Below are 16,743 nucleotides of genomic sequence, written 5' to 3'. Positions count from 1 at the left end.
AATTCATTACTCTGAGGGTGGCAAGGGACTGGAACAGGCTACTCCGGGAAGCTGTGCACACCTCATTCCTGGAAGTTCAAGACCAGGCTGGATGGGTGTCCGAACAGTTTGGGGTACTGGATGGTGTCCTCGCCTATGGAAGGGGGGTTGGAACTATGTGATCTTTAAGGTCCCTTCGCACCGAAACCATTCTGTGATTCTGCGAAATACAAACTGTATTTGTGGGCGTGGGCCTCGGCCTTTGCTAACACACACTGTTTCCCTGGCCGGGGCAGGGTCAGCGCCGGCTCGGCCGCGCTCGCAGCGCCCGCGGGCAGCGCGGCCATTGCCGGGCCGTGCGCGCCTGCGCCGCCGGCTCGGGGGCGGCGGAGCTGAGCGGGGCCGGGCCGGGCGTGATGGCGGCGGGACGCGGCGGGGACTGGCTGGGGGTGATGGTCGGGCTCCTCTTCCTCGGTGTGCTGACGCCGGCAGGCGCCGCCTCAGCTGCCGCTCTCCCTGTAGTCATCAACACCTGGGCGTTTAGGACGGCCGCAGAGACAGGTGTCCCGGCGGGGCCCCGGGCTGCAGCGGGGCGGGTGGGGCGGTGCTGCGCCGCGCCCGTCGCTGCCTTTCGGGAGCGCCTCCTGCTGAGGGGCTGCCGGGCGGACCTGGGGGGTGGTGCTGGTTAAGGAAGAGCGAGCCTCTGAGAGGTGGCTGGGCTGAAGCGTGCCCAGAAGGAGCGGGCTGTGACCCGGCTGCCCGGCCGAGCCCGGGCTCTGCTGGCCGCTGCCCCGTCACGGCTCGGAGGCAGCCCCGCTGCCGGCGGGGAGGCGGCGGGACGTGCCTCGGCTGGCTTGGAAAGGGTTTCCCTTCCTATGGAAGGGCCCAGCGCCGGAGCTTGCCCGTCCGTCTCTCTGCCGCTGGGAGCCTGCAAGCAAATGGTTTCACTTTCCACGATGGGAAATCACGCTAAAAAACCCGACCAAAACCCAGAAAAACTAACGAGGGGAGTTACGAACTGCGGAAAAGCTAGATAAAATAACATGCTTTTGTTAATAATGTAGTTTGCACTCTTGTGCAGTATTTAAAGGTTTTGTTGTTTTTTGGGTTTGGTTTTTTTTTTATTCCTCTAAAGAATTAGGTAGTTACATTATTTCTTCGAAACTGTTGTTTTGTGATGTGTTGTTGGCTGTCAAAGCAGGCTTTCCCTGTGGCAACTTACATTAGCTGTGAATAGTAATTTCAAAAGACTTGCAGATTGTTTTATTACAGCCGAGTTGTAAATAACCTCTAAATAAACCACAAAATTTGGCTTACTTGTGAAATGAGTTACCAATAAAGCTTTGCAATGGCCAGAAGTGCACTCATGAAAATTGCAAGGCCCTTGGCTTTGCAGCTTCTGAAAGCCTGTGCTAAGGCTACTCACGGCAGTAAAGGTAATAGGTATCAGACAATACTCCTCACACTGAGTTTGTAATAGAGGCAAGCATGTGTGGAGTTGGATGCATGGTATTAAGGCTTACTGCTTCCCTGGTGCAGGCAACTTCATGTATTAGTCGTGAAGCATCTGTGATGATTAGGCTTCTTGGCATTTGCTGCTTTCCCTGTGCTGGGTTTGTCAGGTGATGGAGCACCAGAGCCAGCACAAATTGGAGTAAGCAGGACTGTGATTGTCAGTGGCAGCAAGCTCAGGCACCTTAGAAGATCTTGCCTGAGGTCCATCCTTGTGAAATCTTGTATGTGCAATGCCTTCAGGCTCAGTGTATTCAAGTCATGTTGTTTGACACATATGCCATGTCTTACAAAGCAGCACCATGATGTAGATCCTGAAGAATGGAAGACCAAGGGTTGAACAGGGGAATGTGGAGAATTATTTCCTTAAATATAATTTTCACTTTGCTTTTGTGCTTACGTAGTTGCTGATGTAGGTTTATACCTTTTTATTCTGGAATTGGGCACTTAATATTTCTCATACGAAATTTTTGAGGGCAGTTTTTTTTTTGGCCTTTTTATTTTCTTTTTTTGAGGGGAAAGATTTTTTCCCCTCTTTCTTCTCCCAGAAGGCTTTAAAGAAGTGGTGATAAATTAATGATTGGTTCTGGACAGGGAAAGGTATTTGATATAGAGAACTTGTGATAATTGTTAATAAATAATATCTCCGTCAAAATAAAAGCTCTGTTTCTTAGTCAGAAACACTAATTAGATACACAAGAAAAAGAATATTTAGAAAAGTGAATAGTGAATTTAGAAAATATAACCAATTCTTTTGGTTATCTTTGTATTTTGACTTCATAGTCTGTGATTTATAGTTTCCTGTTTTTTATCCACTTATGTGGTGCACCTGCATCATGTCTGTCTTCAAACAGCAGTGGAAACTTTTCCCTAGTGACATTTAATAATTTGTGTTGATTGCAGCTTGGAGAGTATTGGAGTCGGGAGGTTCAGAGCTGGATGCAGTCGAGAGAGGCTGTGGTCAGTGTGAGATCGATCAGTGCGATGGGAGCGTGGGATACGGAGGAAGCCCAGATGAAAGTGGAGAAACAACTCTGGATGCCATGATAATGGATGGGTAAGGAAACTGTATGGATAAGAGAGTCTGTTATAAATGACTCGGGCCTCAAGTGGGAAGGCATTATAAGACTTTTATTGAGAAGAATAAAAAAGTTCACAAGGCAAAAGGTACAGCGCTGAGAGCATGGCTGAACGCCAGAGGCTCATCCACAAAACGGCAGCTCTGCATTTTATGCCCCAGGTGTTCCATCAGCTTGCTGCGTATTTGTTTTGATTTTACATAGTCTCGCCCCACATCACTCTCGTGGGCATCCATGCAGTTTCATCACTGTGGTCCTCAGGACTATCACTGTGTGAGTTCTGCTCATTTTAAAGTCATGTCTCAAAGGTTTGGCCAGCAGCAGTCCATCCAATGTAAACTCACAAACCTACACAACACACAAAACCATCCTCACAAAACCAGCCTTACAGCTAGGCCACTGCAACAACATCAACCACTCCACAGCACATATTGCTATATCAATATTGACAACATCATAATATTTAATCAACAATATAATTAATAATACCAATTCACACAACACCCAGTGAAAGCCAACTTCCATTAACTTGTTTCTCACACCTGCCATTTTTAGCACACTTAAGGGTTGTTACAGCATCTTGGTGGTTTGAGGCTGAGTATGGGACAAGCTAACTTGTGGAACAAGGAAAAATAACATACCTGATTGTTGGAAGAGTGGCAAATAACTCTTCACTTGTAGTGCATTAATCCAGTTCTTGCTGTAGCAGTTGAAAGGGATGACTTGTAGCATTGTTAGCTTTCCCTTTGTCCATAAATATTTCACTTTTGGAACAATTGTCTTCAATCATTTATTTACTGTTTAAAGCTGTCGTGATTAAAAAGTAATTGCAAATGTGAGGTTCATGTTATGAGTTTATGTAACAAAGTAGTTACTCTATTGAAAATATTGCTGTGAATGGAAGTACTGTTTCTTGAGCACCATCTCCATGCCTGTGAAAGGAAACAATATATGTAGGAAGTCTTTCCCTGCTAATGTAGTGACATCTGTCTATGGCATAGATCAATTGAAGCATTATGGTAAAGGAGCAAGCTTTTTTATTTAGATGAGAACAAATTTTGTCTAGTAAAAAATGTGTAATTATTCTTGGAGTTATAATAAGTTTTGAATATTCCTTGTTTCCAGCAACACTATGGAAGTTGGGGCTGTTGCGGATCTCAGGCATGTGAAAAACGCAATTGGTGTAGCACGAAAGGTCATTGAATACACTAAGCATACATTACTAGTGGGAGAGTCAGGTAATTATTTCTTTAACTGTTTCCAAGTCAAACCCTCATTTTAAAATACTTCATAATAAAATTGTTTTCATCTTGGTAATAGAAGAGGAAGAACTCCTTGACAATTGAATCAGTCTACTCAAATAGTTCAAAAGTGTTTATTCTTTCATTCTGTGTCCATGAAATAGGTTTATTTTTAGACAGAAAAAATAGTTGTATGTTTTTTTCCATCAGCTTAACTGCAAATATTGACCTGTAATCCCAAGGCTAATATCACTGATAACCAAGTTACCAAAGATTATTTATTAAAAGACATTATAGAAACGGTTAGATGTAAATGTTGCATTTAAAACCATTAAGTAACTTTTTCTAAGGAATGGCAGAATTAATAGACACTGGAGTTAAATTGTAATATTTTGGTATATATTGTGATTAGTGTATTTCATAGTTTAAAAGTATTAGTGAGAACTCATTAGAGGCTGTACTCCCAGGCACAACAAAAGAGCAGTAGCAAATTGGAGGGTTAGCTGAGCTTTTTAAATACAGGCTGCTGTTGGTAGAATAGTACCAGTTTCAAAAACAGCTGTTCATTCCCCAGAGGAGTGAGTAGTGAACATTTTCTTGGCTTTTAAGAAGCCTGCTCTGAGCCTGTACCTGCTCAGAAAGAAATATGCAAACAAGTGTGGAAAATGACATCTGAGCATTAATGGTGACTCAAGGGCTTTGAAATTGATAAGAAAAGATTAAATATTCTTGAAATAATTAATTAGCATGTACAGAGTAAGTGCACGAGCAACTTTTGATGGAGTTAAATGAAACAATTTTGGGAAGTGAGGATACAGTTTGAAGGTCTGAACAGAGAAACCTGTAGATACTATTTAATTTAAGGCAATTGACCATGATGATGAGTGACTTTTCTAAGAGAAATTTCACATGTAGTGCAGAAAAATAAATTGGTCAGGTGCAAATAGCGGAGGAAGCAATACTCCTAATATTCATTTGCCCCTCATTGCTAGTTACCGTAGTATTTTTAACTTTTAATCAGGAGAATTAACAGAAAGGATAAGGAAAATGAAGAAACAGAAGGATTAAAGTGCTGATTTTAGATACATCTTCTAACCTGAGAAGATGGCTCTTTGCCTAATGGAGGCATGTGGACAAATTTATTATGCTGAATACTTACTGTCAGTGATAGCTTGCTCAGAAGAAAACATCTAGCAGTAATGGCAAAAGAAAGATGTGAAAGCTAAAGATTCATCTGAGTAAAAATTTGAGATGGTGTTTAATGTTAGTGAATTAATGAAAGCAGTGGAGAAATTGAGAAAGACTATTTCTTTTGAAGAAATGTATTTTTGTGGAAATTGGAATTTGGATAAGAGAATCTATGGTTGTCCTCACAAGATGAAGATGAGTAAAAATAAAAGAAAATCCATATGAACCTTTGAACTGCTATGTGAGAGAACTAAATAGAAATACTTGTATTTCTAAATAGAAATACTTGTATTACAGAAAAGATAGCTAGAGTAATAAAATATTTTCATATAAATGCATGTAACCTCTGCAGGCATTTTTTTATTCAAGATGCAAAATTAGGAACTCTGCTTCCTGGAATAGAAACAATGTTTCAAAAACCATGAAAGAATTCTTGACAAATATACACAAGCACAATTTTATCTTTAAAAAATAAAAATAAAATAAAATTTTTAAAAAAAAGAAAAACAAAAAAAAAATTCTGCCTGCCTGATCCCTGCCTGGGAAAATATTTATCTAATTGAATCTATCAGTTTTCTTTTCCTCTGAGTGCTGATACTTGTGTCAGTTTTTAAGAAAAATATAGAAAAAAAAGCAGTCCAGAAATGATTGAAGACTTCTCTTAATTTTAGGACTGGATAAGTTTGTTCAGTTGTGTATTATAGTGATATTATCAAGGATTGATAATATAAATTCAAGCATCTGAACCTAGCAACAGTATCTGTTACTGGGTAATATCAAAGGTGTCTACAGCTAAAATATGACAGAAGAGTTATCTTTTTTCTTTTCCCTTTGCCTAATGATAAGTCTTTCTTAGAAGTGTAGCATTCTTTCATTGCTTGTGTTGGTATTTCTTTTGCTCTCTTGCCACATACAATATTAATTTTCAAAACAAGGAAGCAGTCATTTCTAAAGCTGCAAGGACGAAGTGTAATGTGATTTAAACTGGTGGATTGCTTTTTTCAGGTATCAGTTTTAATGGCAAACGTAGTGTTGTGTTCTTTATATTTGATACAAGTTTGCTTTTTAGGGAAAATACAGTTATATTTGTATGACTTATTTATTTCTGTGATGCACACAGCCTAGGTCGTTCTTGCTTCACCCTCTTAATTGTGTCCAGTTTATTAACAGAGTTGAATTTGTTCCTCTTTCATTGGGAAAACTTTTATGTCACTGTCTGTGAAACGGGAGTTGGCTACTGCAGTTGTACATCACTCTAATGGCTGATACTGGTCCCTGAAGATGTATTTCTCATCTCCAAAAAGGATGTCGAATTTCTTGATTTCTAAAAAAACAAAACATGAATACATTATCATAAAACCCATAAAGCTGTGAATAAATGAATATTTCTTTTTTATTTTGTTCTTGCTTTTCAAGCCTCCCTGTTTGCTGTAAGAATGGGGTTTCCATATGAAGATTTAACTACCCAGAAATCCCTTTCGCTGTATTCAGAGTGGCTGAATCAAAGCTGTCAGCCAAACTACTGGAAGGTACAGTGCATTTATGGCAGTGCAGGGCAGATTTAGAAAGTCAGTAGTGCCTCTTTCTTTTAGCTTATATTGAAGTTACACTTTACATGTGAAGAAAAGAAGTTTTGCTTATTAGACAGAAAACTTGGTATTACTAAGCACTTGCTAGACTTGGGAGTGCATGTGTCTAGTTATTATTTCTTAGATCCTGCTGCTTTTGACCTTGCTGCAGTAGTGTTTTGGTGTGGGAGTTTTTCTTTAATTCTTAATTGGGACAAAAATTCTTCTTTGGTAAATTCTTAATTTACCAAAATAAACAAACAGTGCATGTATTTTTTGATGCATGTATAAATTTATGAAAGAAAATCTTACAGTAGTAATTAAGGTCTTTAAATAGTTAGTTGAGAGGCTTTATGCAGACCTATGAGTACATCAAGTTAGTGCAGATGTCCATTAAACTTGCCTGTTGCGGTGAGCTTGGCTTGTTGTTTGAATGGGGCTTTTTTTTTTTGCTTTGGATGTTAAAGAATTCTACATGTTTGTACAATGATTTGGGGTCTTTTTTGACCAGTCAGTTGAGCAAAAGAGAGTCCTTAATTTAAAGAACGTAACTTTTCCAGGAAAATCATTTTACTGTGTAATACCAGAAATCAGTCTTTATTCATTAAGCAAAACAATTTTTGGGATCTCAGTACATCTCTGTGGTTTGAGTACTGGGCATCTAATGCCTTTATGGTAGATTATAGGTATTGTTTAGAGTATTTTTTAATTTATCTGTATTGACTATGTTATATTATTCATGCAAATCACAAACTAATTACAGAATGTGGTGCCAGACTCTTCAAAATCCTGTGGACCATATAAACGGCGTGAAAAAGTAACTTATAAAGAAGAGCAAACCAGCTCACAAAGAAGTGTTCATAACCATGATACTATCGGTAACAACTTTTGGTAACTCTGATGCTGATCTTTTTTTCTCATTCCTCTAATGATTAAATCATATTATTTAAAGAAGAGTATTTAATATAGGAATTATTTTCTGTTTACAGTGGTTTCAAGATTCTGTTACTGATGTGTTAGGATGGAGTGCCTAAAAGTAGGATTTGTTTTTTTCAAGTTTACTGGTTGCACAAACATTTGGCTTCATTTTAGCCATTAACTCTTGTTCATTGCCTTGCTGCTTTTCCCAGAGATAGCTTGGCATAATTGCTTGGGCAGCCGTGGATGCTTAGGAAACTGACTAAGTTTAAAATAATTATGTTTGTCTTGATTATGGTGTGCTGTCAGACCAACTTAAAAGGCCTTGCAGTGGTAGAAGAAATGAGTATACCATTAATCCTGTTGCCAACTAAAAGCAGTGTTTTTCACACTCCTTAAGCTTATAAATTAAAGTTTGCTTTCATTTTTCTTCTATCATGGCTTTTTTCTAAATCAGTAAATTTCTACAGAAACTAACATTAAAACAAGTTAGCAGTAGTAGTCCCAAAAACTTCTGAGAGTTTACTGATTGAGGATCATTAATTGCTAAGACTATAAGTTGATTAATGAGCAGATCAGACAAAGGACTAGAGCAGTTAGAGATTCATGTCTTTCATATCTTTATACTTTGTTGTCTTGAAACTTGGACTTTTTGGTTTAATTTGGATTTTTCTAAGTTTAGCCATAAGTTTTTGTCTGATGGTATTTATAAGACCAAGAATTAACAAGTTGTTTCAAATGTTAGTCTTTCTTCTTTTAATCCTACTAATAATCAATTAATGGTCTACAGAAGTCAAGCAACCTACCAAATTCTGAAGTTGATAGCTAGCTTACTTACTGGGGTAATTCAGTAAGTGCTGGAAAACTTAGAAATTATGGAGTGTCAGGAGAGAGGAATTTGCTAAATACAATTTAAGAATTGATCTATCATTAAGTAGTCCTAAGCTGTTTTGTAGTGAATGATGGTATTTTGTATTAGTATTTCAAGTTCTCCCACGCCATTGTTTTACATACGAAATAATTCTGTGAGTAGCACAGAAGTCTTCATTCAGCATGCATTTGGGACATTGGTAAGAGCTGATGCCTTTCCAGTCTTATTGCAGAGGCCATTGAGTCTGTGCCTCTATGTTTTTAGCTCCTGGTCAGGAAGTTTTTCTGTGAGGAGAAGATACTGCTTAGTGAGGTCAGAGAAACAGAATTGATCTCGCCAAATTCTTCTTGGCTGTCAGTTTGTGCTGGAGTTTTATGCTAGCAGCAATTCACGTCCTCTCCTGCTCTATGGAGGTAAGGTTTTGCTATATGGAGAGGCAACTGATCCCAAATCTGATTCCAAGTGATGGTCTAAATTTCTTTAGTATTAGTCAGTGGCTTTCTCACCAGCACAAAATTGGCAAGAGGTAGGCTCATCCATACATTTGATTGTCCATCATGCAATTCTAGTTACTTTGGTAGGCAATATGTCATTGCCAAATTTAAGGTCATGCATCTGACTTCTTTTTAAATTTCCTTCAAGTACCATTTATAATTTCTAAACTTTGTTGCTCTGATGGTATTGGAGCTTGATGTGGTGACACCAGGTATTTATTCTCTACTGGTTAACAAAGGTGTGTATCAGGAGGCAGTGACTGCTTGGGCAGCAGTAACATAGCTCTGAACAGTGTGGCACTCACTCTTTAACTTTCTTTTTTGAGCTCTTGTACTAGATTGTAAAAATTTTCAAATATCTTTTAAAAAGAACTTGTTTTCCAAAAGATTACAACTCCTGTATTTCAGGATATCAGTAATTTGAATAGTCTGGGCATTGTGGTTCTGTTTGATAAGGGTAGTTCCAACTAAATAAATATGCTAGTAGTATTCCTGAATATGTTTTGTCCCTGTTGAAAATCTTAGGTATGGTTGTAATTGGTGTGAGTGGAACCGTTGCTTCTGGGACATCTACTAATGGTGCAATCCACAAACTTCCAGGGTTAGTATCTGATTTCACAAAAAAGCTTTTTTACCCACCTTGTTTCCTATGTTAAACTTGTCATTGAGGCTTAAAACATTAACCTGTAGGTCATAAAATGACTTTGCTTTTTTTTTGTGCACTTGCCATAAATCCTAATATAGAGAAGCTGATGCAGTCGCAAGAGTATGTGTTGCATTTGAGGGAATGCTTGTTTTTCAGCTTGCTTAATTCACCATATAGAGACACAAATAACTGGCACAGTTGTGAGACAACTTGTAAGGCAAGACACCAGGGACAAATAAGCATTTTGGAGAGGCACACAGTCTCCTAAGAAATGTACATAAAACCAGAGCCTCAGGCTTGTGTTTTGTCTTTGAGATACTTTTTCTACACAGTTAGGATTATTGTCTGTCAACCAAGTCAGACAATTTCTGGATTTAGCAACAAGTTATTGAACAAATTAATGTCCCCAGCTGCTTACTGTTGCCCACAGGCTAAAGCTCACTGGCTTAACTATAGTCAGTATAAAAACAGAAACTTATGCATTGGTGGTGGATTAAGCCTCAGGTCAGTCAGGTTATCACAGATCATTTTTACAGGTAGTTTTAAAACAAGACTTTTGACTGCAGTGGCTTGACCTCTTTACCTGTTCTGTTCTCCTGTGGGTTTAATGCTAAGTCAGCTGGAGGCAGTAAGACTGACAAAATTTGGTTTTTATTTTCCATTGTTCACTACAGCCGTGTGGGAGATTCTCCAATAGCTGGAGCGGGATCCTACGCGGATAGTTCAGCCGGAGGAGCTGCAGCCACTGGGGATGGTGACATCATGATGCGCTTCTTACCCAGGTTTGTTCTTAGGGCACACTTTGCTGGATTTCTGCAGCAAAATGTGGACTCAGCGAATGAAGAAATTGACTAAAAATATGGTCTGACTTAGTGGCTGCTGAAGTGGGAGTAAAGGAAGGAGTGGAAGGGGAAAGAATAATAGCAGAACCAAGTTACCCTTATGATCTGTCTTAAAAGAAGAGACTTAAATATCCTGATGACAGATCCCTTAATACTGCCAAGCTGTGAGCAAACAGGCAGCCGGTAATGAGTATATTTCCAACCTGTATGCTTTTTAGCAGAACCAATTAGCTTTCTTCTCCAAAGCATTTTGTTGTGTGGGAAAGTATCATAAATTGTAGAAAGGATGAGCTGTGGGTCTCAGCTCACTCAGGAGGTATCACTGCAGCAATCCTTTGTAATTGCATCTAATTTGAAACTGAAAAGGTGTTTTAGTGTTGTCACAGTGGTTGCATAAACTGTGTGAGAAATGGCTCTCTTCTTGAGCATCCTCCTGGGTTGGTCTCAGCAGGAATCAATTATTGAAGTCCATGCTAAACATAATGGGCAGTGATGCTGAAGGATAATACAGAAGTGGCCTTCATATTGCTCAGGCAACTTTTCTGAAACTCTGGCAGCCAAGAAAGCCTGCTAGCTGTTGTATATTTACTGATGCTGTCAGTGAATTTCAAGCTGTTCTGAGTCAGTCTTTTAAATACAAGGCAGTTGACAACTTCATGAATTATCTCTCTTGTCATACAAGATACCAAGATGAGTAGTGAGTTAATCTCCACTATAAGGCTAGTCAGTAAAAGCTTAGATTGCACTTAAGCAGCCTGAAGTGTTTGTCTGTAATGCTTAGAACATGTAATGTTGGCACCAGTGGGTTAATCACCAGACTAGGTGGTTAATTGCTGTCTCCTTATAGATAAAGATTTTTACTAATTCCATGATATTTAGATATTTCCACATGAAAACAAAGATAAGAATTAACCTCCCAGAAGTGAAGAAAGTGTCAAATAAAGGGCAAAATTGTTAATATTTTCTGTATGCTTTCATTGAGGTGGTAAGTTCTTGTTGAGTTTTGATTAAACAAGAGTGAAATACAGCTTTATATTCAGATAGTTATCTTTAGATAACTTGAACCTATTTGATTGTTAGAATAAATCAAAGATAATAGAGAGTATTGAAATGCAAGAGTTTTTCTCTTCTGTGGTACTTTGATAATATCTGTAATTAATGCAATCTGTAGATGTCTTAGTGTAATGAGTTTGGTATATGCGTCTTTCATCAAAGTGATAAAATGTTGTTTGCCTGTAAGTTATGTCATGAGTTATCATTTAATCTGCAGGTTGTGAAAGAAAATGACAACATAGGTAATTTTTTACCTCAGGACATTTTGGAAATGCAGCTGGTTCATCTCAAGCAATTTCTTTCAATATAAAGGAAATTAATTTTGATTACTCTTAGAATAAGGGGGTTTTTTTAATCACTTTGCAAAAAGGTTGAAAGTAGCTCAAAATCCTGATCAAAACATGGTACCTTCATATTCATAAAATAGAGAAAATCTGTCAATTTTGATATTTTCAGAATCTTAAATTTTTTTCTGTAAGGTTTTTTTAATGCTTACTCAACTCAGTAATTTATCAGTAAAGTAATGTGGAGTTTTCCTCAAAAAATTATCTTGACATTAGCCTTTCTGAAAACTAGCAATTACTTCTAATGTTAAACCCAATCATGTTATGAAAAGTAGAAGCCATTAAGTCTTCTAAGCCACTGCTCCTTGCAGTTCTTCAACTGATCTTTTGCTTAGCCTCTTCTACTGCAAATGATCAGAGTTCTGTCTTGGTTTGGCCTGCCTTAGAATGATGGATGGTATAGATGACATCTTGTAGTCCCTTTTAGTCTTGTTTTTGATTGCTTTTTGTATACAGTTTGAGTAATAGTTGCCAATATGAAGTTGGCCTAAAAAAATTGTCATGTGTTTCCATTATTCAGTGAAACCAGGGTCTTTTCTGTGGTACTTTAAATTACATAACCTAAATATGGCTAATTTTCTGGGTATGGGATTGTTTTTTTTTTTTAGTTATCAAGCTGTGGAATATATGAGGATGGGAACAGACCCAACAGTAGCCTGTCAGAAAGTTATTTCCAGAATCCAGAAGTATGCTCCAAAGTTCTTTGGTGCTATCATTTGTGCCAATACAACTGGAAGTTATGGTATGTATTTTGTTTTGCAGACAAAGGTGCTTGTTCCTAACTAGGTCACGGATGTAGAAAACTGAACATAGATTTTAAAGAACTCTTTAATTATTCTTTAAAGACTGCAGTGGTACTGGCCATTCACAGTATGGAATGCTGGTTAGCAGGGCAGCTGTGTCCTAGTGCAGACTGGCGATAATTTAATTTTGTGTTTTGATGTCTTAGACTTTCACAAAATTTGTGGAAATCTTAGCAAAACCCAGAAATATTTACAACCTTCATTTGTTTTCCTGGACTGTATATGATTAATTTGAAGCTTTTAAAAAAAGACTTTGCCTTCCCTAGATATGGCATAAGGGAAGGAGAGTATGAATGTTAAGCATAGCTTCAAAGTGATCTAAGAGTAGTCATTGTGCCAGGCATCTCATTAATGAACTCTTAGATCAGTAGGAAGTACAATTTGCTAATCAGTGTGGATTATATAGTTAGACTGCTTTGCTTGTTTTTTGATCTCTTACTTCCTGTAGTTCTGTGTTTAAGAGATTAGTGTTGAAGGAACTCATTAAATTAATCAGGATTGAAAGAGAGAGATTTTCCTGACTTGTGTTACTGTTTTGAATTGTACTATAAGAGCATTAATTGCACTAGTAGTACTGTATTTTAACTCCAAAATTAAATACTTTCAATATGTCTTGGGTTAAACAGATTGTAAAAGAATAATTATACCACTGTAGTAGAATTAGTAACTGGATCTTTGGATGATAAAATACGATGACAGAGAGACTAATCCCAAATGTAGTAAATTAGAACTTTTTTTTTTCCTAGGTGCTGCATGTAATAAAATTCCAGGATTCACTCAGTTTCACTTTATGGTTTCAAACCCTTTGCTAAGTCAACCAACTGAGCAAGTAGTAGACTGCATTTAATTTCTTTTATCCTGTTAGCATCTCAACTTAAAAGAGGACAGTGCTAAGTTCCACCAGCTATTACTTCTTAAAATGGTTGTTTCTGGCATTTAATGGCTGTTGTGGTCTGCTTGTTTTCCTAAGAAGTGAGTACCCAGAAGTGATGAATAGTAACCACTGAACAGGCCCTTTGCCTTGCTATTTAAATATATATTTGTCAGACATTTGGAATAACAGGCTGGAAGTGGAGCTATGACTCTACACATAAAACTTATGTTGAGAATATTTAATTGTCTTTCTAAGATTTAGTCCAGGTTTCCTTTTATCTTGAAAAGAAAATTGCATTAAAATGCTGACATGCAAGGACAGAGGCTTGAGGAGTAGTGGAGACTATTTCAAAGCTTCATTGAAGAGACAAGAAGTCGTTATGGACCATTCTAACTTGTTCCACAACAGCTGAGAATACATTTGGATAGAGACTACATGCAAGCATCCCTCATGGTACAAACCTTCCAGGAATTTTGGTTGACTGACTGGATGTGAAGACAATTGGAAATCATCCTGTCACCTGTTTTTTGTAGTGGAAGTTAAGTTATGAACCATAATGACAGTGATTTCCTTGTCAGCAATATGCTGTGCACTCAGCCTGTCCTACAGCACATTAACCTCTGCCAAGGAGCAGCTGAATGCCTAGAGTGTGACAGTTACCTGTAACTTTGGGTTTTGTCACTTTCTGTGTCTAGAGACACCAGGATTCATTTGTAATAGAACTTTAGCATCATGAGGATTATTCCACAGGTATTTGAAGATCTCTTTGATCATTCTCTTAAATTGGTGGCTTGCTGATTTGATGGAATCTCTACTAAACTTGAGCTACAGAATGGCAAAAGAGGAGACAAGGAAAAAGAGTATGTCTTGTCCCTTTAATTATTCTCTGTCTACTTAAAATCATTGGGTAATAAAATCACACATTAATGTATTAATAAAGTAATTTAGATTCTTGTGTACTGTGTCTTAAATTAATTATTGCTTTATGTTTCAAGGTGGTATCTTTAAAAGCTGGAAATAAACCATTCAAACTAGAATGGCTATGTTTAATGGCTTGCTATTGAACTTCATCAACAAAGTGATTTACTTACTTCTGTCACTGGATCCTCAGAGCATGTTGTAGCAGTATTCACTGCAGGCCACAGAAAGCTTTTGTCAGAGAAGTTCCTACTGAGTACATCTTTAATGGATTAAGATAAGTTTTCTACCTGTGCTACCTACAATCCTTCTTCCATGGCTGCTCCATCTACAGATAACTCAGGCAGTCAAGTGCAACTAGATTAATAAAATCCTAGTGATTGCTACTTTGAAGATTGCATCATGGGTTATGAACATAGAAGGTTCAGTACTGGGAGCAGAGCAGTAATGTCTCAAATGGCTGCAGCTTAATCCGCAGGATTCATTTCTTAAAGAGGTTTGGGAACATCCATAGCTTATTTTCTACAGTGCTTATGTTATTCTGTACTAGCTAGTCTATGCCAGTAAAGGTATACAATATGAGTACCCTGTAACAGTGTATCTCAAAGTCACTGTTACAATGCTAACTTCCTACATAGCTTATCTGTGCTGGCTGACAGCAGCTGAACGTGAGCCAGCTGTGTCCAGATGGCCAGGAAGGCAATGGCATCCTGGCCTGGATCAGCAATGGTGTGGCCAGTGGGACCAGGGCAGGGATTGTCCTTCTGTGCTCAACACTGGTGAAACCAGACTTTGAGTCCTCTGTCCAGTTCTGGGCCCCTCATAACACAAGGGACATTGAGGGGCTGGAGTGAGCCCAGAGAAGGGCAGTGGAGCTGTTGAAGGGTCCAGAGAGTAAATCCTAGGAGTGGCTGAGGGAGGGGGGTTGTTTAGCCTGGAGAAAAGGAGGCTTAGGGGGTACATTATTGCTCTTTACAACTGCCTGAAAGGAGGGCGTGGCAAGGTGAGAGGCAGCCTTTCTATCCAGACTGCCAGTGACAGGACAAGGGGAAATGGCCTCAAGCTGTGCCAAGGGAAGTTCAGGTTGGATATCAGGAGGAGTTTCTTCACTGGAAGGGTAGTCAAGCATAGGAATAGGCTGCCCAGGGAGATGGTGGAGACACTGTCTCTGAAAGTGTTCCATAAAAGACTGGACATGGCACTTTGTAATATGGTTTTGTTGGCATGGTGATGTTTGATGAAAGGGTGGACTTGGTGATCCTGGAGATCTTTTCCAACCTTACTGATTCTATTATTCTATGAAAATTACTTGTCTCATGAGACATAGGCACGAATACATGTGGTTTGATAATATGGGTTGCTTGTGATGATGCATTAGTTATAAATGAAAGGGTTAGTTTTTGTAAGTTATTTTGATAATATCATTAATTTGACAATATATTAAATCATAATATTAAGAATATACCATTCTGATGTTATGGACAGAATTCAGAATTAGAAAAATAATGGGCTTGATATTTTGTCTTAAAATATTTCTTTAAAGGTTGTTAATGATGTTCTGTTGTGCTCAGTAGATACACAAATTCTTTTAGAAAAGATACCAAGTACAAACTCCTGTCAAAAGTAAGCAAAAACTGTGACAATCTGTTGGGGTTGCAAAAAAGTATTTTACTGTTTTCGATTTCAGTTTTTACTATCCAACTTTTACCACACAGAATATGAGGATTTGTGATTTAGTGGCTCTATTGAATGCATCTGTCTGTAAAGCTGTGGGGCTTTTTAAAGTTCATTTGCTTCTTTTTAGCCATTTTTTATCTGTTTCTAAAGACAGAAAAAGAATCTTTGCTCAACAGTCTGACTAAAAGTAAACTATGCTCTGTTTTTGCATGGCATTAAATTGTTCCTTAATAAAGCAATCTGTGTGTACCTTGACAATGTTTCACATGCACTTACTGGAGAAAGCTTCCCTGTGATTTCACCATTTGTAGGTTACCACTGAAACACTTTCTTTCATTTGTAGCTGCCTCAGTCAGGAATAATTCATAGTTTTAGAGAATTCAAGATTGATTTTTTGATGGAATCTACGATGCTGTATAAACTGAAGTGAATCTATCAGCATTTGTTGAGTTTAGTTTATCACGTGACTGTTGTAACTCATTAACAGTGCTGTTCATTCTTGTTTTGAAACACAGACTGTGTGCAGGGTTTCTGTGCTATTATCTATAGTCTGTGTACATGAAGAAACATCAGTTATACAGTTAAATTTACTCCAGCTCTAATATACAGCAGGTATGTTATATATTGAGCACTGAAGTACAAGTGTTTTCAATGGAGGATCTATTCATTCCTCTGCATAAATTCTATTAAATTTACAGCAAAAACTGAAATGTTCATGGAGCAGAAATGAATGAAT

The 16,743-nt window shown here is 38.1% G+C and overlaps 1 protein-coding gene across 1 annotated transcript; it reads left to right on the top strand.

The window, feature by feature from the left end:
* Positions 1 to 359: 359 nt before the first annotated feature.
* AGA (aspartylglucosaminidase) lies at positions 360 to 14,449 on the top strand. The gene is made up of 9 exons (XM_064417759.1): positions 360 to 540; positions 2,395 to 2,548; positions 3,696 to 3,808; positions 6,416 to 6,528; positions 7,331 to 7,445; positions 9,376 to 9,451; positions 10,171 to 10,278; positions 12,344 to 12,477; positions 13,285 to 14,449. The coding sequence occupies exons 1-9, from the start codon at positions 396 to 398 to the stop codon at positions 13,383 to 13,385; spliced, it is 1,059 nt and encodes a 352-aa protein (XP_064273829.1). The 5' UTR covers positions 360 to 395; the 3' UTR covers positions 13,386 to 14,449.
* The last annotated feature ends 2,294 nt before the right edge of the window (positions 14,450 to 16,743 follow it).

The sequence above is a fragment of the Passer domesticus genome, chromosome 4, assembly GCF_036417665.1.
Source record: "Passer domesticus isolate bPasDom1 chromosome 4, bPasDom1.hap1, whole genome shotgun sequence".
Taxonomy (NCBI): Eukaryota; Metazoa; Chordata; class Aves; order Passeriformes; family Passeridae; genus Passer; species Passer domesticus.
This window is presented reverse-complemented; position numbering and strand designations above follow the sequence as displayed.